At 33.0% G+C, this 25,722-nt stretch overlaps 1 protein-coding gene across 3 annotated transcripts in view; it reads right to left on the bottom strand.

Annotated features, from left to right (window-relative positions):
• Window positions 1-1,972: 1,972 nt before the first annotated feature.
• LOC111629450 overlaps window positions 1,973-25,722 on the bottom strand; it is a 42,103-nt gene continuing 18,353 nt past the window's right edge. For 2 of the 3 annotated variants that reach the window (XM_023373352.1, XM_023373354.1), the window contains 2 exons: window positions 15,104-15,226; window positions 1,973-7,756 (listed from right to left, as the gene is read on the bottom strand). In XM_023373352.1, coding sequence (XP_023229120.1) covers window positions 2,576-7,741 — 5,166 coding nt within the window. In that variant the 5' untranslated portion in view covers window positions 7,742-7,756; window positions 15,104-15,226 and the 3' untranslated portion in view covers window positions 1,973-2,575. Of the gene's footprint in view, window positions 7,757-13,004; window positions 13,139-15,103; window positions 15,227-25,722 lie in introns of those variants that run through there. The other variant, XM_023373353.1, reaches the window with a different exon arrangement.

The raw sequence follows: 25,722 nt of genomic DNA, 5'->3' as shown, positions 1-25,722 counted from the left end.
GAACATCATGAAACAAGTATCGGACAGAAAACACTCAAAAATGATTTTCAAAAGAGCGCCTAATATATACAGTATTTTAAGAAATGATAAAGACATGATTAAAAAAGAAGAAAAGGCAGCCGTTTGAAAATCAGGAATTAGGAATTAAGGACTATATTGGGGTCACAAGAAAGAATTTAGCTACCAGAAGCACAAATACGATATTAACAAAGAGTACTGCAACACAGTATTATCCTGTATGGCACAAAAAGAGGATTGTATGGTTAAATGGAATGAAGCGACTATACTCAGGACTATGCGTTCTCCATCATTGGTAATGCACGAAGAAAAAATCGAAATACATAAAAGTAAATTAAAAGATGGTTGTATTAACGCCAGGGATGCAGAGGGACTAGCTTCCGCATGGAAGTTCTACATAAAGAAAAACTAAAACGCAAATGAATTATTTTCTGACGTTATACCGCCAGAGATGTTCGGACTAAACAATTTCACAAGATCACGAGCTATCATTTAGTTTTTCTACAGTATGTTATACTGAAAATACAGTATAAATATGTTTCCTAATGTTCTATAATTTCAGCAACCGCTCTGAAAGACCCGAGATCAAATTCGGCGGGTTCAACGCGATAGAATTTTTTGGGGTGATTCGTCCGAACATATTTGGTCCCGTCCCTCATCACCTGGGCAAACTATTGTGAGCCTAGCCGAACCTAGAACGCGTTTGCTAAAAAAGCCCCTCTTATTTCTGACTGGGTAGTTTTGATCAATCAATATCATTCAAACAGTAAGAATCCGGATTCGAATCTCATTCCAGAAAGAACTTTTTCTTATTGTAGTTCAACTTAAACTATGAATTATACGAATATATGCTTCATGCAAAAAATCATTGTACTCCACCCTTTTCTTTTGCTTGGTATTTTTCAATTGGATGTACAGTACAGTTATACCTCAGTTTTCGTCCATAATCCGTCCGAAAACAATCGGCGAAATCCGAAACTGAAGAAAACCGAGTCAATTATTTCCATATGAATCAATGTAAATCCAATTAATTCGTTCTAGACACTCCAAAACACATTTCATAGAGAATAAATGTAGTGTTTATTTCTAAAACAATAAGAAATGAATATAAAATACTAATGTAAAGAATAAATGAACATTTAACACGGCATTGGAAGGACTGCTGGCTCTGGAAACTTTTTTTAGTTCCATGATGGAGCTAAAAGGAAAGGAAAGCAATGGAATTAGGTAGACGCGCGGGGTAATGCTCACGACGCCACACTGAGCAAGGGAACGTGGATTGCCTTTTGTTTTCGCATAATTAGCAGCACGGTCACATGGGCATGAGGACGAAATCCGAGACAAATTTTTCACAGAAAAAACCGAGGTATTACTGTATATTTGAAATAATCTCTGTTACGAATCTTCGTGGATTGACGATTTCCTGCCATTTCAATATACAATCGACCCCCCCTATAACACGGTAGATACGTTCCGGTTTTTATGAATCCATTTTTTACGAGTCCAGCCAATCACAGCCCGGCACGTATGCAGTTTACGGACTACGGCTGTTTGAAAGGTTTATTCCATAAAATTAATCGATTCTAGACTAATTCGACTCAACATTTCCAAAATACGTATAATGGTTTGGGAATAATCCATATAAACTATGCTATAAACAAAAAATTGTAGGATTACTTACCGAGTGTGCACCGTTCGACGACGCCATTGCGTAAGCTTGTTTTCCTCGTGGAGTGGCGCATCGAACGGCGGGCGCGTTTCCTGATAAATTATTTTTCTGCGAAAAATTTGCTGAACTCTGGAGACATCATTAATATAAATATAATTTTTATGGCCGTTAAATAATAAATGGTTTTTAGTAGGTCCGCTGCTCGTTTAAACTCAACGGCTTGTGCAATATCCGCTATTGGTCTAGATTCGACCAATCCTGTCGCGACACGAGTAGGCGATGACGTTTTACCGAATTATGAGTTTTTAAGCATGTTTTACGAATACTATCAATTTTTTTAGGGGGGTCGACTGTACTGAATATTCATTTTCAAACTACATACTGCTGCATGCAAGTACAGTACCATTGAAAAACCTCGTACAGTAACATCTCATATTATGCATTGTTTTATAGAATATAATAGGCAATGAGGATTTGTGTGTAAAATAAGATTCGAGCTACGAGTTTTTCCACTGTAAAAATGCATGCATGCTTAGTGTGGAATTTATGTATCGCCAGATGATGTTTTTCCAATTGTTTCAATTATAACTCAAATTTGTCTTTCCAACATATCAACAAATATTTTATTTCAAAACTTTTATTTGATATTTTATATATTACAATATTCCAGTCGTATAATTTAAGACTTAACATATAATTTGATATAATTTGGCTTACAAATGAACGTAGTGTATAAAATATAAAAAAAATTTTATATGATGAAGAACTGTTATTTATTCCGACTTGGAAATTTATTTACACCAGTAGATAATGGAGCAGTGATGTCACATATGTACATGAATTTACAATAATCTTGGTTAGTTTACAACCGATTATTTTGTTATTCTTCTAATACGTGATCATTTTGATCACTTCATTCACAGATGATGATTTAACAGGAAATAACAGATTTCTTTGTTCAGCATTTGAAATTAGAGCATTCCAATGAGCATGGTTCCTGAGAAATGCCACATGACAGCACACAATGAGCGAACAGCGGGCTCGAGTGATGGCCACGTTTAATCTTTGTCCATCGTTCAAAAATCCAATATTTCCGGAATAATTATTTCCTCTGACACAAGACAATATAATGACATCTTTTTCACGTCCTTGAAAGCCGTCGACGGTGTTTATTTCTATTCTTTGCTGATATTCCTTACTCAAACTCGTTTGACTCTCAAAATATCTAGTGAAAACCTGTCTCTGGCCCTGATAAGGCGTAATGATGCCTATGGAACTGGACATGGGAAGAATATGTAACAGTTCCATGCATAGTTTGCTGACAAAATTTGCTTCAGGCATGTTATATATATTTGCAGGATTATCTTTACATTCTTGACTATCTATAATATCTAACATTACATATGGTTTTATAGGAAATTGAGGACGAGTTCCACTAGATATTAATCTAGTACCATAAAAATGTTGAGAAGGAAATTTGCAGATTTCGGGATGCATACAATATTGTTCAGTCAACATAAAAATTGGACTATGTTGTTTCATTTGCAAAAAATATTTGTAAAACCTTTCAAATAAAGATAACTGAAATCCACACTGTGCAGCAGTTTTCAAAGTAACTAACGCTGGCAACAGTTGTGGATCACCCACTAACACCAATTTATTGATTCCATATTCGAGGGGAATCAAAATTTCAGGTTCTGTGCATTGAGTAGCTTCGTCCACGATGCAACAAGTGAATGTAACAGAACTATTTCTACCAAAAGCATTTTCTAGTGGTGCATTCTTACAACTGTTTAACGTAGTGAGTATGATGTCCGCTTTGGTTAAGATCTCTATCCTTAATTTCTGCTTATAATACTCGATGTTTCTAAAACTATCGTTTCTGTTTCTAAAGTAATCAAGCCTCTGATAATATTTTTCTAACTGTAACTGTTTATCTTTTATTTCACTTTCGGGATGTTTACGATCTTTTTTCGTTTGAATCTCCAATTGCAACCTATTAATCCTTGCTTCTAAGTCATTTATGCTAATTTGAAGATCGCTTTCGTTCATCATTTCTTTCAAATTATACTTAACCAATTCATCAATAAAATAAAATCTCAACTCTTTGTGAACGTGGTCGCACTGTCCGATTCGAACAAATCGTACTTTTTTTCCATCAGGTTTCTTCAGATAAGATTTTTGTTTCAATAAACGTCGGCCGATTTCATCCACTGCAGCGTTAGAAGGAGCTGTGATAAGAAATTTCACATATTGGTCTCCCACCCTCTGATTTAACAATTGATGAATAATTCCTATAATGGTGGAAGTTTTTCCAGTACCTGGTGGACCATGCAGAAGAAGAATTCGCGGAATGGAGTGTGGCTGGCATATGCTTCTGGATATATTAGCAATTGCATGTTTCTGTGATGCATTAAAATTTTCCATAGATCTAAGACGAAAATCAGGGTTTTTTTCAAACGAACACACTTTAAAATCGGGTTTAATAATGAAAGGATGTAGACTGCTATCGGAAAACTTTAGTAACGCATCGAAATGTCTTAAGGACGGTCTTAAATACCAAATACCCTGAATTTTCATGAGTTTTGAAAGATCGAGACTTTGCTCACGCAATTTTGTTTTCACTACAAATGAGACTAATTGAGAGTTTTCTTCTTTACTAGCTGGTAAATTATTTAATAGAGAATTGGCTTGAGCCCTGAATCTTTCAGTTTTATGCTCTGATATATAACCAAATACTCTTACAACTGCTTTCTGAATGTTACTTATCCTTAAATCCATAATAACAAGATTCCCTTCAAATGGTTGCGATGCTTTATCAAAAGATTCTTTCATTGATACTACTGTCTGACAGTTCAGTATCATCATATCTCTGAATGAATTATAACTTGTAACTGAAGCGTAAATGCTTCTACCAGTTGAACGTTCTGTTTTCGTTTTCCATGATCTGAAAATACAGTTCCATATTTCCAATAATAATAAATTTATGTATGTATTAAAGTATTCTTCTAAAGAATTATAGGATAGTGTGACTTTCTTTAAAGATGTTTGATCTACTACAGGTGGTGGATTAACTTTTTCTCTCTGTTCTAACAACCAGTTTACGTTCCACTGAACTATTTTAGCGATTACATTTTCTATAGTCATGAACTGATTTTGTTGTAGTTGATTAGGAAAGGTATTATTATTATTATTATTAATGAATTTTCCCCTTTTGTTCAAATTTTCTGAAGGTTTCAATACAGAACAGCTATAAGAGCTGACATCTGTCATTATCTGTCGACTTTCAACATTAGCAGAAAATCTAACTTTTTTTGTTTTATTAGTTGTTCCTACATTCTTTTGCAAACTTTGTGTAAGCTTTGCACGATCCTCAATTAAAGATTGACCAGCTTTGTTTTTCACCTCTTTCTGTTTGTCATGAAACCCATTTAAAGAATGTCTCCTCTCGTCCTTATCTTTTGGTAGTTCAGATTCAGATGATTCTGAACGTGTCGTCTTTTTTGGAATTTTATAATTTTGAAGAGAATTTTTGTAATTTGACTTAGATTTTTCCAAAACAGTTTTTGCTGACGTTTTCTTAGCCAAATTGACATTGCTAGCTGAATTGTTAATCATATCTTCAGCAAGTTTCGAAGATCTGGATTCGAAATTCCGAGTTGGTATCGTAGCCTTTTTCTTTGCTTGTTGATGAACGAGTGGCAATTTAGCTTGAGCATCCATATTTTTTGCTAATTTGTTTGTTGTATCTGTTTGAATATTATTATTATTGCTGCTAATAATTCTGATATCATTAGCATTTGTAGTAGATCTTATTGCGGAACCACCCCCTGGAAAGCGTAAGCGATATCCCATATTTTCTTTAAGTTTCTCTTTCAATGAACAGTGCTTTTCCTTTTTCTTAGTAGACACTTTCGTCTTTTCTCTCACGGGAACATTTGGTTTTCTTAATTTCTTTTCCGATGTTTTTGACAGAAATTCGTCGTTCTTAGCATTTCTTTCAGTAAACCATTCTTCTCGACCACGAGCATATTTAGGCCTACGATTCATTGGCAATGCTTCAGTAAGTTGAATGCATTGAATGCCACTTGATTTATCTCCAGTACAGGAGCGACCGATTTCTGGTTTTGTTTTGTCATCATCTTTAGAAATTTCTGACACATTTTTCGTTTTCTCCTGTCTTGTTGTTACAAGGGATTCATTTTCAGATGATGAAGTGCCATCATCATCAGAATAGAAGGATTGAGAAAGTACTGGAAAGAATTCTTCTGAATCCTTTTCTTTCGTTTCCTCTTCGGGATCTTCAGAAAGAGGTGGCCACAGAAGTCGACTGAACAATTCTTCATCTTTAATATCTTTTGCAACGTCATCATCCAAAGGTATAAAATTATCATCTACAGTATCGCAAGGAAAATCTTCCTTTGAACATTTTATATCATCATCAAAATAATTATTGGAATCCTCATCACAGCGATATTCAAATTCATCATTTTTTTCGGTTTTGAAAGTTTTTTTATTGTCCACTTGCTTAATTTTATCGCTGTGAGCATCAGTTTCATCATCATCATCATCATCATCCGATATAATTATTATTTCATCACTTTGAGAATATCCTGAATCTTCGTTTATTATTATAACACTATCTTCAAATTCAGTTATATTTTTATTACATTTTTTTTCATCATCCGAAGGTAAATCATCTTCAATTACAATTACATTGTTGGGAACGATCAGATTCTTTTTATCTGTATTTTCTGAGAGAGCTTTTCCTTCCTTCTCATTTGTTTTTGATTCTTCTTCCAAATTCTCATCTTCGCACTTAATATCACTTAATAATATATCGGACTTTTTTAAACTGGACTGAACAATCCCAGAATGGTCTTTTAAAAGAATGATTTGATTCGAACTGTTATCACGATCGGCTTTATTATTTAACTTTTTATTGTATGTTTCTGATAAATACTTTTTAACTCTATGGTTAGGAGAAAAATCTGATTCACTATCATCAGAAGAGAAAATTCTTCTTTTCCTTGTAGTTACCAAATGTGAAGTCTTTGAAACATTGAAAATGTCTTGATCATCATCATCACATGATGATGATGATTCACCAAGAATCTCTTTCTTTTTCTTTAAATTACAAATTTTAAAATCGTCATGGTCATCACTTTCTGATGATGATGATGATTTACCAAGAATCTTTTTCTTTTTCTTTAAATTACAAATTTCAAAATTGTAATGGTCATCACTTTCTGATGATGATGATTCGTCAGGTAATTCTTTCTTTATGTTTTTTAAATTTAAATTATGAAATTCTTCACTATGGTCACAATTTGATATCACGTCATTGGTTTCCTTTCTTCTCTTCTTTTCAATTGAAGGTTTGGACAATTTCACTTGATCACTATTCGATAATGGTGATTCGTTGTGTATTTCGGTTTTTGATCTTTGTAACCTCAGAATATCATCATCACATCGTTTTAACTTTACTATACATTCTTTGACTTGAACAGTTTTATCCAATATACTACAGTCTGTAATTGAATTGCTACTTATCTCTTCACAGTTCTGTTCTTTTGTAACAGGATTACTCAAAGAATGAAATTTTTCTGAACCATCCTGACTGGGAGATGTTTTCAATTTACCTGTTATATTTGGTTCCACATTAACATTTTGAGATTCTATCTCAAAATTGTTCCGTTTTCGACATAATCTGAATAAAAAATGTCCTTCTGAAGTGGCAGATGTTATTCCTAACCCAATTACATCAGATTCTTGAATGTTATACGAACATCCAGAATCGATCTTGACGTTATTGACAAAGACTCCATTTGTACTTTGAAGATCTTGAATGATCCATCCGCCATTGGAAGTCCTCTCAAAGCGAACATGTCTACGAGATATTCCTGGACTATCTTTGAGATGTCTGTTGCTACTTCTTCCAACAATTATTTCATTTTTGTCTAAAGGTATCAGAACACATTTTTCGAAATTCCCTATCCTTAATAAAAACCATTCTGCTTGTATATCTTTTTCAGAAATCAGACCTTCTGCCATCTTCTTCGAACATACCTGAAAGAAATTAACAGTTAAAATGGAATTATAAAATCGGTCATATTGAAAAATATTTTAGGTAATTAAATTTTATTGCTTTAATCAGATTTTGATGAAACTTGGTATATATGTTATACTAGCAGATGAGCTGGGTGTTGCACGGGCGAAAAACAGCAGCAGCAAAGATTAAGATTAAGATTATTTCGTGCTTCTAACCCTTCTATTATATTATAAAGATTATATTACATAAAAGTTTATCACACCAAGTGCCCAATCTAACACATTTTAAAAATTTTTTAAATTGGGTACAGTAGAGGAATATGTGTTAGAGTGGTCACTCTGCATGATTAAAAACAAATCCTTCTCTTTACATAAAATTCTTATGTTATTTCTATAATACAATTATTTTTCTTGCAATGTGGAAAACTGTAGAAACTGGCAGTATTTTAGCTTATAGCCACTTTATGCTCCTTGATCTGACTGTTTCCAGAAATCATGGTGTCTACTACACATGCAAGATTGTCAGCAATTACAGATGGTGAGCTCAAGTGTGGTTTCATCATGCACATTCTCCTAATCTTGCTTAGTCTTATCCACTTACAAACTTTGCTATTATTCATGGCATTCAGACCATAATCTCCACAAATCTGGCAATGAATCTCTGCTGACTTCACATTTCCTACAGTCAGGAAGAAAATAATGGACCTTATTTCACAGATGGCAAGCTGCTCAATCTTGTTAAACATTTCCATCACACAACACTAAATGCACACACTGCCAGAAACTCAAAATGGTGTCTGTTTATGTGCAAGGAATACCAGGAGACACTGCTGATGTGCAAAATTATGAACACACACATTTTAAAGAGATATTGCGAAATGGTTCTTACTTAAAAATATCCCTAATATTTCAGAACATTTTGCATTGTTTTCTGCAATTATTTCAGCTCTGCTCAAAATAAAAGATAATATTGTTATAATCATAACAGGTTTCTAAATTAGAGAACTTACAGGCTACAATTAAAGTAGAGGTTTTCAAGTTCAATTGTACAAAACTTGTAAGTGCAATCAGGACAAGAGCACAAATCAATATCAAATGAATTTGAACATGTTGCAACTACCATAGTGGAAGATAATGCTGCCCAAGCACTGCAGGATTCATCTGCAATGCTTGCACATGATTTCCCACACAATTGAATAAAGCATATCCAGTTGCCTGGATACGCTTTATTCAACTGTGTGGGAAATCATGTGAAAAAATACTGAAGTGTTTTCCCTACAAGATTAGTCCAAAAACTCCCTCCAGAAGATCTGGAAATTTTAACGCACTTTGTTCCTAGCTCAGACGGAAGTGAATGATGCATGGCCTTGAACATCCTATAGAGCAATAAGACACATTTTTATCTGAATGGCATTGTCAATATATAAAAGTTTGCATTTGGGCTACTGAGACCCCTTTGATTGAGAATATTCCCTTGCAGCCACAGAAATCAGTGTGGCATCACTTTACTGTCTTGTTCATAATTAGTCCATACTTACAAAGAATCCAAAGCAACAAGACTAGTGACTTGTTCTGTCACTGTAGTGAGATATTGACAAATGCTGCTCAACTTTGTTATTCTGAAACTCCAACAGCATGGATGTCTTAACATCAGCATGTCTGCCGAATGGAGCACCATATCACATAGGATTGAATGTCTACCAAGTCCTACAACAGTGTTTCACTGAAGACCAAATAATTCAGTGTTTCTCAAAGGGCGTGCCGCAAAATGTTAAAAAATTTTTATTTTAACATCATTGTCCGAATATACGTACAATACCATTAATAAGAATAAAGTACATGAATGATCTTTTTATGACAAATTGAAATTGACATATCCGAATACAGGAGCATCTGCATTCAGGCGCCAACACTATTTGAATAAAGACCAATTATCTGTCACCCACAGACCACATGAATCGGACCAATGCTATATTGTATAAGTGCACAGCACCCCTGAATTATCTCAGAAAGTCAAAATACAGGATCCTGTCTCTAGTCTCTAGTTGTCTGGGAGTTGTAAATGTAGGCATGCAACATATTATGTATTTATATACTGCATGCCTATGTGGTGAAAAAAAACCATTTGAATTTGAAATCCTTTTATCAATGATACAGCAAACTGGTATCTTTGTCTTGAAGAATAGGAAGAACTGATTTCCCTTTCATCTGATTGAACATTAAAAATCAAAAATTCGGAATTTAATTTAGATACTTTTTGGATTTCAGTCAGAGATGAATATTCAATATTATCTAAAAGCAATAAATATTTTACTCCAATTTTCTAAGTTGTATTTATGTGAGTTTGTATTTTCAACTCTCACTAACATGAAAAATAAAAACAATCAAGATTGGAAAATGTCAAATATGAATTGTGAGCTGCTCTGTCTGAATGACCTGATATAGCAGAAATGACAATCATCATCAATCACATATTTCACATTGTAATTTTTTACATAAAAAATCATTTGAACTTTTATGAAATATTTAAATAATTTAAAGCTTTGTTAAAGGCATAAATATTTTCTTTTTGTAATTATTTATTTAATTATTTTTATATTTTATTTTAGTTGTAAGAATTGTTTGCATAATACAGACATAATACAAGTATAAACAAAAGAATTGTTAACTAAATTAAATAAATAGAATGAAAAATAATTTTTGTTTTATTCATTTCATTTAGAAATTTCTTCTTCTATGACTATGTAGGTGTGCCACAAAATTTTTCTTCTTTGAAAAATGTGTCACAAGAGTAAAAAGGTCGAAAAAAGCTGAAATAATTAATTGAGCATTCCCCAGAAAGTGGCCAGCCCATTCACCTGACTTACTCCATGTGACTATTAGTTGTGATGGTATTTAAAAAGTTTGGTTTACAAGGACATGTAATAGTTTGGCAACTTTGAAGGACCAAATAATACTTTATGTATTACAAACTGATGATACAGTAGACCCCCCCTATAACACAAGTTCCTATAATTACGATTCCTATAAGACAAAAATTGCAACGGTATCCGTACAAACCTGGTAGAAAAACTCCTATAATTTGGTAAAACATCATCGGGCAGCCGAACTACATTCCACCGTCCAGCGCCACGCTACGGAGAATTTAGGTGGGTAAATTGAGTTTACTATCGTCTGTACAGTATTATATATAAATTAGGTACTGTAGATATAATTATATATTAACTTAATTTATTGTAACTTTATTATAATTATATATATATATACTTTTCCGTCGTCCAGCGCCATGCTACGGAGAGTTTAGACGAGTAAGTTGTTTACTATCGTCTGTACAGTATGTAAATTAGGTACCGTAAGTCTAATACAGTACTATAATTTTACACATTTCTTGTGAAAGAAACATTTCTTATTCAACGGCCATAAAAATTATTTNACAATACAATAAAAGAGTTTCTGGACCTGACTTGCTGTAAGATACCGAGAGAAATATCTTCGGATTAAAGAGACAACCATTCACTATAGAAGCAGTGTTTCGTGATGACAGTAGTGCATGGCCAAATCCAGGGGTCGGCAACCTTTTGAGTCGGAAGAGCCAAAATTACAATTTACAAAATTTCAAAGTTTTTAAAAAGCCACAAAATTTTTTCTTGCCAACAATAGTACTTGCATAAATAAAGTTTTTTGATAAAAAAAACTAATCTATTTATTCATAAGAAAAAATATCTATTTATTCATATATAAGTAGTGTTTTTCACAACAAATTAGATAATAGAAACATCCAACGACGGCGTCATTCGAGAGCTTCCGACAGACTGACAACAGTGACGACTCGTATCACGGGGGCGGGGGCGGTGAAAAGCAAGTACAAGTGGCTGAGAGATAGAATCAGTGCCTAATCCTCGTTAATCGATTCAGAACGATTTTTAATTTTTTTTTGATAAAATAAATAATATTTGCGTATGGAACTAAAGAGCCACAGCTTCACATCCAAAGAGCCACATGTGGCTCGCGAGCTGCAGGGTGCCGACCCCTGGTTTATACGGATTATTCCCCCCAAAAATTATACATATTTTGGAAATGTTGAGTCGAATTAGTCTAGAATTGATTAATTTTATGGAAGAAAACCTTTCAAACAGCCGTAGTCCATAAACTTCACACGTGTTGGGCTGTGATTGGCAAGGACTCGTACAAAATTGATTCATAAAGAATGGAACGTATCTACCGTGTTATAGGGGGATCAACTGTATTCTGCATTCTGCAGTGAAAAGTGCAGTTTATAGAATTCAGTTTTTGGAACATATTGAACCGTATATGTAATTGGGTCAGAATAAAAACTATTGTCCACTGTTACATTTTGTTTTCTTTACTAAGCCTTATTTACTCCACATACAAAGCTATTTTCTAACACAAAAGGTTATAAAAAGGTTTTGTGGATTGTTAATGCTATTTTCCCTGGTGACAAAAACCTGAAGTAAAAACTTTTATTACAGAAATCAAAATCCCATGATCTGAATATTATGTACACCAATTTTGGTTGGCCAAATAGATTTTGTAAAATTGAGCTTGAAACATCTCTACTTTAATTATGACCACCTGATATAATAAGAACACAGCAGATTCACAACAGAATAAGAAGGAATTTTAGAATTGATCAATTCAATTAGAGGATGAGATGAATATAATCAAGTTTCCAATAAAATGAGAATGGAATGAAAACTTAGCAAGTATCGCTAAGGAATGGAATGATCAATGCAAAATGGAATTTAGTCTTCCTTCATGTGAGAAAAAGTTCAGTCAAAATAGAGATACCATCAGTAATTATTTCTTTGATCAATTTCACCAAATAAATAAGTGGGCAGATGGTTCTAATTATACTGAAATACCAGAAATAACATTATAAATAAATAATGACAAGTGAGTTGTAGATCACATCTTTTATCTAATTTTCTTTGTGTAGCTATCATTCATTCATAAGATACTTGGAATAGTTGAATTCTAAGCTCTACTATAAAAAGTTTTCAAAGTAAAATATCTTTTTCTATTTAATCAATTTCATACAATTGGGACTAAATGCATTAATATAAAAAGGCAATTTTGTTCAATTCTTTACGTTTTAAACATTTTAAAAATCAAATTTATCAATACCTTGAAGGTAACAAATATCTTCAAGATATTAACTATAAAATACAACTACAACTATTATATGATATTTACTATGCTGATAAAAGAAATTAATATAATTTAAATAATATATATTTATTGTTACCTATAAATTTGATGATCCATTTTTCATTATTCAATAAGTTATTTTGGTTAATCTTATTTCATACAACTGAAACTGTAACAAAAATCAATCAAATGCTTGAATTCTATGGATTATCTTCATAACCTAAAATTTAAAAAGAAAATTCTATAAAATTACATTTCTTTTAATTTAAAAAAATCATAAATTTATGATTAAAAACTCTAAAGCATTAACTTTTCATAATTTGTTTATTTATTTCATTTAATAGTTCTCAATCCTTTTTTAAATTTTTAATTGTTATCTCTTTTAAATGCATTCTAATATTAACCATATTGATTCTCATCAACAATTGCAAGCTAAGCATGCCAACTCCCAAAGAGCTGATTATAGACATTTTCCATTCCAGGAGTGAAAGTTGAATGAATTGATGTTTTTTACTCTCAGTAATATCAAAAATGCTGTTGCCTGTTCTTTAGTCTACTTTAATATATAGGGTGTTTATAAACGAATGGTGCGGTTTTAAAAATTAATAATAAATCTATTTATTACCTTACATGGGCAAACCTTACAGCATAAGCAGCGGCAACTGTCCAAGTTTTTTATGCGCTACCCGCTCTTTGCTTGTCATGCACTGCAGACCATCACAGAGGACATGCTACATCGTGTATGAGAAGAATTTGATTACCATGTAGATGTGTCATGTGACCATGGGTGGACATATTGAAGGATTGTCATTAATGCATAAAAAACTTGGACAGTTATAAGGTAATAAATAGATTTATTATTAATTTTTAAAACGCACCATTCATTTATAAACACCCTGTATGTATGTATGTATGTATGTATGTATGTANTGTGGCTCGCGAGCCGCAGGGTGCCGACCCCTGGTTTATACGGATTATTCCCCCCAAAAATTATACATATTTTGGAAATGTTGAGTCAAATTAGTCTAGAATTGATTAATTTTATGGAAGAAAACCTTTCAAACAGCCGTAGTCCATAAACTTCACACGTGTTGGGCTGTGATTGGCAAGGACTTGTACAAAATTGATTCATAAAGAATGGAACGTATCTACCGTGTTATAGGGGGATCAACTGTATTCTGCATTCTGCAGTGAAAAGTGCAGTTTATAGAATTCAGTTTTTGGAACATATTGAACCGTATATGTAATTGGGTCAGAATAAAAACTATTGTCCACTGTTACATTTTGTTTTCTTTACTAAGCCTTATTTACTCCACATACAAAGCTATTTTCTAACACAAAAGGTTATAAAAAGGTTTTGTGGATTGTTAATGCTATTTTCCCTGGTGACAAAAACCTGAAGTAAAAACTTTTATTACAGAAATCAAAATCCCATGATCTGAATATTATGTACACCAATTTTGGTTGGCCAAATAGATTTTGTAAAATTGAGCTTGAAACATCTCTACTTTAATTATGACCACCTGATATAATAAGAACACAGCAGATTCACAACAGAATAAGAAGGAATTTTAGAATTGATCAATTCAATTAGAGGATGAGATGAATATAATCAAGTTTCCAATAAAATGAGAATGGAATGAAAACTTAGCAAGTATCGCTAAGGAATGGAATGATCAATGCAAAATGGAATTTAGTCTTCCTTCATGTGAGAAAAAGTTCAGTCAAAATAGAGATACCATCAGTAATTATTTCTTTGATCAATTTCACCAAATAAATAAGTGGGCAGATGGTTCTAATTATACTGAAATACCAGAAATAACATTATAAATAAATAATGACAAGTGAGTTGTAGATCACATCTTTTATCTAATTTTCTTTGTGTAGCTATCATTCATTCATAAGATACTTGGAATAGTTGAATTCTAAGCTCTACTATAAAAAGTTTTCAAAGTAAAATATCTTTTTCTATTTAATCAATTTCATACAATTGGGACTAAATGCATTAATATAAAAAGGCAATTTTGTTCAATTCTTTACGTTTTAAACATTTTAAAAATCAAATTTATCAATACCTTGAAGGTAACAAATATCTTCAAGATATTAACTATAAAATACAACTACAACTATTATATGATATTTACTATGCTGATAAAAGAAATTAATATAATTTAAATAATATATATTTATTGTTACCTATAAATTTGATGATCCATTTTTCATTATTCAATAAGTTATTTTGGTTAATCTTATTTCATACAACTGAAACTGTAACAAAAATCAATCAAATGCTTGAATTCTATGGATTATCTTCATAACCTAAAATTTAAAAAGAAAATTCTATAAAATTACATTTCTTTTAATTTAAAAAAATCATAAATTTATGATTAAAAACTCTAAAGCATTAACTTTTCATAATTTGTTTATTTATTTCATTTAATAGTTCTCAATCCTTTTTTAAATTTTTAATTGTTATCTCTTTTAAATGCATTCTAATATTAACCATATTGATTCTCATCAACAATTGCAAGCTAAGCATGCCAACTCCCAAAGAGCTGATTATAGACATTTTCCATTCCAGGAGTGAAAGTTGAATGAATTGATGTTTTTTACTCTCAGTAATATCAAAAATGCTGTTGCCTGTTCTTTAGTCTACTTTAATATATAGGGTGTTTATAAACGAATGGTGCGGTTTTAAAAATTAATAATAAATCTATTTATTACCTTACATGGGCAAACCTTACAGCATAAGCAGCGGCAACTGTCCAAGTTTTTTATGCGCTACCCGCTCTTTGCTTGTCATGCACTGCAGACCATCACAGAGGACATGCTACATCGTGTATGAGAAGAATTTGATTACCATGTAGATGTGTCATGTGACCATGGGTGGACATATTGAAGGATTGTCATTAATGCATAAAAAACTTGGACAGTTATAAGGTAATAAATAGATTTATTATTAATTTTTAAAACGCACCATTCATTTATAAACATCCTGTATGTATGTATGTATGTATGTATGTATGTATGTATGTATATATATATAAAAGACAATATTTTTAAGTAAATATGGGAGGAATAGATCNCTCCACCACTCAACGAGATCAAAAATTAAAAATAAGAATATTACGTAAGATGAGATCTAGGTATTTATTCTATAATCATTGGATGCAGTTTGTAAAAAATATTTTCATGTGAGGACTAATTGTTAGCAACTGGAAATACACATATTAAAGCTCCATTTGATTATGTTATATTAACTATTATTACATAATATAACCTATATGTATATTGTGATAAAAAAAATACAAAATATTGTTATTCAAAGTCTAAAACTTTGGGACTTGTAAACGTCTTTAAAGGTAGGTATGCTTAGGGGCCACCCATAAATTACGTAAGTGCAATTTTGGCCATTCTAGCCCCCACCCAGCTCTGTGTAAAAAACTGTAATATTTTCTTTGATTCCCCTCCCCTTCCCTATCTTACGTAATATTTAGGCACGATTTTTTAGAATGATTTTAACAAAAAACAATTTCTTTATGAAACCCTAAAAACCTTAGGCCCAAAATATATAATTATTAATTAGTTAATTAATATGTCGTATTATTTATAAAAAGACTTTACATTTTTAAATTTGTTAACATAAAAATTTAATGAATTTGAATGAACAATTTATTTTAAGAACTTTATTTTTTAATTATTAACAATCCTTTTTTTATTATTATCATCATTAATCAACACCATAATATTCATTTTTATATTAATTTTAATTTTCACTAGCTAGTTAGTGCACTTGTAGACTAGCTAGTGCACATGTAAACAGAAACGTCATACAAATTAAACAAGAGAGAACAGAACCCATATTCCATTGCCATATTAATTACATATTGGATAGGGTCAATAAAATAAACTACATGCTGCTAAAATGTGCTAGGTACACCTGGGGACTAAATCATAAAGTTTGTAAAACTGTATATAATGGGGCAATACAACCAATGCTATTTTACATGGCCTCTAGCTGGGGTCAGGTAACTAGTAAAAATTCAGTAGCAAGTAAATTACTCTCTCTTCAAAGACCATCAGAATTTCAAAGTGCTGCAGAACTGTTTTTACTAATGCCTCTCTGATATTAGCAGAGCTCCTTCCTTTGCCACTATGTATTGCAGAAAAGGTTATAAACTACTACATCAGAACTACAAACATCAAGGCTCAACAACAGTCTCTACTCCTATCTACGGCTCTTCATATGCATTGCATTCACCCTACTATTGAATTTACCCTACCATTACATTGCAATTACTCTACTATCTCTGATCATCATCCTGTAAACAAGGTTATTTCATGTCATCTGATTCCTCCATGGATAATCATGCAGACATTAACATTTACATAGATGGGTCTAAAAGCTCCCTTCATGTTGGCTCAAGTATCTGTATCTTCCTCCAAACTGACATATTTTGCCCAAAATGTGTTAGAAAGTACAGATACCCCCCACATATCAAGCTGATGATGATGCTGTCTACCAAGCTGTTCAGTGGGCCACTTCACTACCAAACAAAACTCTGTCTATCAACATTTACAGTGATTCTCAGTCTGTCCTAAAAGCTCTATTAAATCCCAATTGCAATAGCAATAAAATCGCATATATCCACACCATATATCAGCACCATATTAAAAATCTTGTAAATAAGATAACTTTTATATATTTTCCTGGCCATACTGGCATACTTAGAAATGAAAAAGCTGACTTTGAGGCTAAGTCAGCTGCAAAGGACACTGACTTGGACTACACTCACATCCCTCTCTCATGCTGTAGCAGCCTTAAAAATTACATTCGTGACAATGCTATGCAAAAGTGGAATCAACAATGGTTGAGCAGTAAAACTGGTAGAATAACAGGACTTTATTTTCCTAGTGTTGAATGTAGGTTTTCATCACCACTTAGGTAATGTTTGCTACTGCTCAACTACTTACTGAGCATGGTAATTTTAGAAGCTACCTGGCGATGTATAACTGGGCAGAAACTGCCTCTTGCTTCTGCTCTACAGAAAACCTAGACAATGTCGACCATATGATCCATCATTGTCCAACTTATGATTAACATACATTTATTCTAAAATTAGAAATCTTTACACTTAGATTCACATGGCCATGTCCATTTGATAAGCTTGTTCAGAGACTACTGTTTGATGCTTTTTACAATTATGTTCAAAAAACATGGAAGAAAAGACTATTTATAATTTCTAATATCTAGTTTTACATTTTAGTTTTCACTAAAAGCCAAATACTAATTTTATGTTAACTTTGTATCATGTGTTTTGGTTTAAGTATTCTTAGTATTAAACATCCTTAGGAGTTGTGCACTTATTCTGAAAAAAAAGAGAGAGAGAGAAACCACCACACGGCCTTTCTTCCATGAAAAAAACGTGTAGAGCATGAGTCTGCTAGCGCTATTATTTTATCATGTCACATGAGATGGCTTTAGTACAACGAGAGTTCTTAATAGAAACGGCCAAAATTAGAAGCCAAATTCAAAACTTCACCATTCAACGAGATCAAAAATTAAAAATAAGAATATTACGTAAGATGAGATCTATTACCCCCCTACCCGAGTAAGAAATCCTTGACCCCCACCCACCCCAAAATATCTTACGTAATTTATGGACGGCCCCTTACTATACGGCACGCGGGCTCAAAAAACATTCGCCATCCCTGTTACATATAATAATATTTAATATTCATTAATACTAGATAGCCAGTTAATAAAACTAAACATATTTAAATTTAAAAAAATAATTAAAATTCTGGCCTTTACACTGAAACTGAAACTAACATTAAAAATAGAATAAAAAAATTAATTAATTTAAATTAAAATCAAATCAATTGAAACACTATTTCGGAAAGTGTGGATAAAGCACTTGTTCGTCTTGATTGATTTGCTTGTGTTTCGTCCAGGCAGTCAGAGTTGAGTGTCTACTTACAGCACTTGTTTGTAAAGTGTTAGTTTCGCTTTCGGTTTCGGAGGTGGTGGAACATTTTGTTTTTAATGTATACAGAACAGATATTATATATATTACGTTACATTTGTAGGCATTCATATGCATGGTAAGCTAAAAAATCCAGCAACATTTAGAATTTTGGTGGCACTATCTGTTATATTTTATTGAAAAAACATATTTTTAACTATTATAAAATGGCAGAGCTTAATTTTGTGGGTAGAGATGAGTTTTATAAAAATTTGTAAATGCTAATGATTTTACTCGTTATTAAATCCGACCCTACTGGAGATACACACGACCTTCATTATCTCCCCACCCCATCGACCTTTTAACCACCAAAATTTAAGAGCATCAGTCCCCTAGGAAGCAAACCTCCCTGCAAAATTTCGGAAATTTTCGACAAAATGCGCAGGAGTTAAGTTTCAAACAGGGTAGAACAAAATCGTGCCCCTCCCCCACACACTAACATCTATACATACAGAAATGACCCCCGAATTTTTTTTGCGTTTCTCGACGTTTCAAGACGTCTTAAGTCCAAAAATGTAGAAATATGGGGGTCATTTTTTGCCGGATCGCCATATGAACCCTTTGTATAAATGTCATTTTTTGCCGGAAAAGTAAAAAGTAAAACAAGAGCTTTGTTTTGGGAGTCAGGATTAATCCATTTTATATTGTTTATGGGAAAATTTAGGAACGAATTAACTTCAATAACCGAAAACAAATGGTGCAAGAAAAAAATCAAGTTTTTCTGCCAAACCGCGTTAAATCGAACCCGTGTTAAAACAAAATTTTATTTTCTTCGAACGATCTTACCTTTCACTTCAAACTAGTTCAGAAAATGGGAAGAATATTACGTCAAACACTGACCTATTTCGACTAAGGTCACAGATTTGCAATGCACGACACCGGTTTAACAACTTAATAGACAGTCGTCGACTTCCGGACAACTCGCTCTTTCAAACGTAACACATTTGAAAACCTTGAAGACATGTTATCCGTTTTCTTCTTCAACCTCTACATACATAGATATAATTTGCAGACTCAATCTATAACTTCTCTTAGACTGCCTTATTTAATATCATTAATACCTGTGATTTGTCCTAAAATACAGAGCAAATTCGGAATATAGAAAATTTTCCCAAAAACTTAAAAAACGAGCTAACCTATTTTTGCTGCAAAGGTCATCATTTATATTCCTATACCGCTATTCATATATCCAATTCGTCATATTATCGCCATAAAAATTAATGATGGTTTTAACTTTTTAAACACTATATTAGACATTGCAGTATTTCACTGTAAAAACCTTACTTTAATACATTTTATCATCTTTCTTTTTAGATCACTGGAAACGAACTTCCTTATAACACACCGTTCGGAACGCACTATATCCCAAAGTCAGGGACTGCTTTTATATGATTTTACACAACAGCAAATGTTTAAGGAAAAAGAAAATATAGAGTCCGTTTTCTAAAATATGAAATGAGATAAAAACAGATCAGAGATGTATAATTTTCCTATCAAAATCGAGAAGCAAAGTGAAAAGTTGTCCATTATTTCCTGAAACACTAATAATGTACAATGATTATCGTTATTATTCATAATAGCCGCATTTCAATGTGGAACGTTTTATTAATGAAATATATTTAAATGATTTTATCTAGTGTTTTTGAGAAAAATTTTTTTATTGAACTAGGAAAAATAAGTTAAATCTTTGTGCAGTTTCATAGTATGAAGCTATACTGAACTAAGGCTTGGATTAACAAAAATGTCGTTAGTTACGTCATATTCTCACGACGTAGTTAAATACGACAAATTTACGACATATCGTATCTTCAACTCACGAAAGCTCATCGTAACTGGACTTACTATTTACGACAAAATATCATTGATCTGATTTCGAGAGTATATTGTTTAATCCAATAAGAATATGGTCCGGGAACTTTCAAACGACACGAGTTTCGGTAGTAAAATGGGAGAGAGAAAAAAGGAGGAGTCATTTTACTTGTTCCGAAATACAGGCATTGATAGATGGAGTCGAAAAAACTATTCGCGGAAAAGGCAACTGTTGGAGATTACGCCTAATTTGTGAAGAAGTGAATAGTGTTAGTAAAGTACGTAGAAGCATAGATGAAATTCGACGTAAATGGAGAATGAAAAGCGTTTCAAAAAGAAAAGGCTAGTAACATTTCTCTATAATTGATTATAACAATCCTGTTCATTATTTTAACGTGATTAAGAGAATAATATGCTATACATTACGTGTATGACTTTTCAAACGAGGTTTCAGTTCCTCAAACTAAAAATCATTTCTGTATCGACATTCGACAATATCAGATTAATTCCGTTAATAAAATGTCTTCGATTGACAGACGAAATAAACGATAAATTTTCGATGAACTGTGTAATTCGTCGATCAAGAAAGCTAAATACTTATCGGCTATCTTCAACTGACTTGACTTACGACAACCCGCTCCATGTGGTAATAAAACGATGCCTATTTACGACAAGTTTTGTGAATACCAAATTTTGTCGTATCGCAACTTACGACGAACGTTCGTTGTAAGTTGCGATACGATGCTTTTATGAATTTGGGCCTAACTTTGTAAGTAATTAAACTAACTTTTCGTGATTTTACCTATTTTATAACATACTGATTTTATTATCTGAAAGCATAATCAAATCATTCCAAAATGAAAAATATTCATAATGCAGATCAAATAAAAACAGACATTACATACAGGTCAACGCATAAATTCTTAGTATAAAAACATTTTGTGTATCGCATTGCAAATCGATTCATTAACTAAAACATTTCGTCATTGCTTTATCGGAAATAATCTGCATTATGAAAGCTTAGGCTTAAAAAGAAGGGGGAGGGAAACTATGCTTAGATTCAGGAATTGTCCAAATGAGCTATAAAAATCTTTCAATGAAAATAATAAGAAATTAACTTTCCGAAAAATATGAAAGTACATTCTTTCAACGTATTGATTTATTCTAAAACTATAATAAATACATAAAAATCAATACTTATAAATTAATTACCTAAAAGAATGCCGTGTCTATCTTAATATAGTGTTTTTCTTCTTTACGTTCCTCCATACTTCATACAATCTCTTACATAATAATATTGTTATTAAACAAATTTCAATTCACCAGAAACAATTGAAATGCAGGGTGGCTATAATTAAAGTTTCATCATTCTTTAGCTATAACCAATACGCCAAAATTTGTATACAGTTTATTGCAAAAGAATACCAGAAAAGGATTTTGCAAAACAAAGAATAGTTCAAAAACCTCCGCCAGAATGCATTTTACAGGAAAATTACGAAACAAAACAAAAAGAAAAAGCATCTATTACTTCCTCAAAGAAAATGCCTTCTGCAAAAGGCTATTTACTGATATAAGAAATGTCAATGTGCCCTATTGTTCAGGTTTAAACTCTAAAGGCAATGAAGAGCGTGTTCACTTGAATAGCTGACCACAACTCAAGACTCAGTGCAACCACTAACCGATGTGTAATACCACTAAGTGATAAATAATAAACGTTTTTGTATCTCTTTCTGGGTTCTTCTTCAGGTTTATTAAATTCGAAAAATAAGCTGGATCTTCCAGAATCATTCATAAATATAAATCTAAATATATAAAATTACTTGTCCTGACTGACTGACTGAGTCACTGATTCATCATCGCCCAGAGCAACCTGAACCTAGAGGTGAAATTTGGTACACAGTTAGGGTACGTCATGGAAATGCACACTAAGAAGGGATTTTTCGAAATTCCCCCGCGGGGGGAGAGGGAGAGCATTAAGGCTTAACCGGAAAACGGCTTCTATTGTACTATTTTAGATGCGATTTTTTGTTTTCAACAACGTTTAGTCTTCATTGAGTACTTAGGTGTATTAAATTGATAATATTTATAACAATGTTTGAAATGTTTTTATATATTTCTATTTTTAACCAAATGTTCGAACAGTTTTAAATTCGAATTTGTTATTGCGTATTGGTTCGATTATAGAACGATTGTAAACGTTCCAGAAAATTGATCAAATTGAAAATAGTTCGTTTGATTCTCGGCAATTCTCATCATTCTCAGCGATAGGTGTTATATAACAATTACTACGGTTGTTGAAATACTGAATATAAATGGGGTTTGCTTGTAAAACCTCCGTGGGCGAAGTCGCGGGTAACAGCTAGTTTGAACATAAAATCGAACATAAGACGAAGAGTTCGAATAAAGCGAACTTATGTGCATACGCTCCTCGTGTCAACTTTATGTAGGATGGAACACTAAATATCGTTGAGAATTTTTAGAAGGGTCTAAAAATATTTGGATTTCCCGCATAAATGTAAAAAGCATCTAAAATAGTACTGTAGAAGCGGAGTTATTCGGTTTAATCCGTAATCCTTCCCCCGCTGTGGGAATTTCGAAAAACCCCTTCTTAGAGTACGTTCTCATGACGTACCCTAACTGTGTACCAAATTTCAACTTTCAACTCCTAACCGTTTGGGCTCTGCACTTATTATTATTATCATTATCAACCCATCTCGATTATAAGATTGCAAATTTATATATTTTTTTCCCTCTTTCTGCCGTGTGGGCACTAAGAGGGCCTCTTTTTTGCAAGCCCATTATAGGTACGGCCAGACTCACAATGGGCGACCGGGTGGTGAGGGACGGGGCCCAACATGCAAATTTATATCTATAAATGAGGATGTTTGTTTATTTGTTCGCTATGCACTGCTGGGTCGTTCGACTAATTCTAACTTACATAACATCGTAAATGCCATCCGAAAATATCGATTGGATTTCCGTATGTCAATTAAGTTTTGTTCACATTCGATTTGCCGGCTTTACAAGTAGGCCATCTATTGGCAAAAATTTTCAAAAATAATAAACCAAATATAATTTATGCAAAAAGGATATAATTTAAAAAATGTTATTCACTTAATTACTGCAACAATGATGTATCGGGAAGTAGACGCATTATATTATTATTGCTACGGGTAGCACAGAGCACTTGTGTGTTCATTCGAAAGTGTTACACTGTTAAAACTACATACGTATTTAATTTTCCAAATCTAACAACTCTGGTTTTTTTCATTACTGAATGGTGCTTTCTAAATTCTAATAAGTGGACACCAGTGACTGAGTGGATAGAACCACCAAACACCAATAATTGGTTGTGGGTTTGAGCATTGCCAACAGGATGGTCACGTGGAGTTTTCCAGATTTCTTCCCGTTAGTGACACCTAAATAAGGACCAGCATCCCTTCGGCAGAATGCAAATATGATATCTTGCAAAATTTAAGATACCGTACACGTATATCATATTTGCAATTCCTGTCTACTTGACCAATGAAATTGTGCCATTTCATACCATCCAAGAATCGCAATATATATATAACAATCGTAGGTTATTTATAAGATTTTTAATTTTAATTGTTTGTTGTTATTTTTTGTCTGGGCAACGTAGTGCTTATCTGCTAGTTAGACAATATATGACTTATAAAAAACTATCAACATTGTTTACGATATTCATATATTGCAAACTGTATAAAATCATGCATCCTACTCGTTTATTCCAGAAACTGAGCAATTTGTAAATTTTTTTCGTTTGTTTTCCATTCCTGTTGCACTTATATTCAGGGGGCTGAAAAAAGCTGCGTTATGCTCCTGTCTGATTTGTAAATTGTACTAGATAGGTCACATCGAGAAACTCCAGACGATGTTTATCGATATAGTTAGCCTGAGCGAGCAGTTTGAACTGTTGTTGTTGTTTGTTATGGCAATGCAACACTTGGGCAATCTGTCTATGGGATATGCCTTCCGGGAGGTCATTTTTATGGGTAACTGGCCCCTATTTAGGTGTTACAGACGTGGAGAAAACCTGACACGACAACTCCACGTGGCCAGCCTGTCCTACGAGGCACGAACCCACGATCAAATTCCCAGTGTTCAGGGAATGGAACTGTTTGGTCACTAGTGAGCCAATGAGCAGTTTGAGCAGTAATATGTTGCAAAGACTATAAGTGATTTATTGTGAGAGAAAAGAAAAAAACTATAATGAAAAGTACAAATTAAAAAATTAAATTAAACTAAACTAAAAAATAAGAAATAAAAAAATAACAAAATAAAATCAGTCCACATTTAGAGCCTGTACACAGTAGGCGTTTTTGAACGCGCGTTAAACGCGCGCTTTTAAACGCGCGTTTTAAAGAACCAAGAGTTCTATGTAGGCGTACACACTCAAACGCGCGCTTTTGGCCAAGCGCGCGTTAGCCGAGCGCTTTGAGATATATGTGCTGAAATGGAGAACGATCATTTCGATACTTATCTATTTATTGATGAAATCTAAAATAGACCAACCATCGTCAAAGGATTTTATAGATATTTTAAAAGAATTAAAAAACTTGAATTTATTTTGTCTTAGTTTCGGATACAACGTCGCAAACATTTCATGCGTCAGTCTATCTCGTAATATTGGGTGCACCCAAAATTCTCTTTGCCTCTGCCGTCGTCTTTTATAGCGACGATAGAGGAGCCACATACAAGCAATCACTTCCACATCCATTTCCAAACCGAGACAGTGCGCACGCTCCGCTAAACGCTCGTCGGACGCCGAGCTAACGCGCGTTAGTTCGGCGTTAGCACTGGCTCAGTTTGGAAATGGACGTGAAAGTAATTGATTGTGTGTGCTCCTCCATCGTCGCTATAAAAGACGATGGCAGACACAAAGAGAATTTTGGGTGCACCCAATATTACGAGATAGACTGACGCATGGAATGTTTGCGACGTTGTATCCAAAACTAA

This window comes from Centruroides sculpturatus, unplaced genomic scaffold (assembly GCF_000671375.1).
Source record: "Centruroides sculpturatus isolate CEXI.00-Female unplaced genomic scaffold, Cexi_2.0 scaffold85, whole genome shotgun sequence".
Taxonomy (NCBI): Eukaryota; Metazoa; Arthropoda; class Arachnida; order Scorpiones; family Buthidae; genus Centruroides; species Centruroides sculpturatus.
This window is presented reverse-complemented; position numbering and strand designations above follow the sequence as displayed.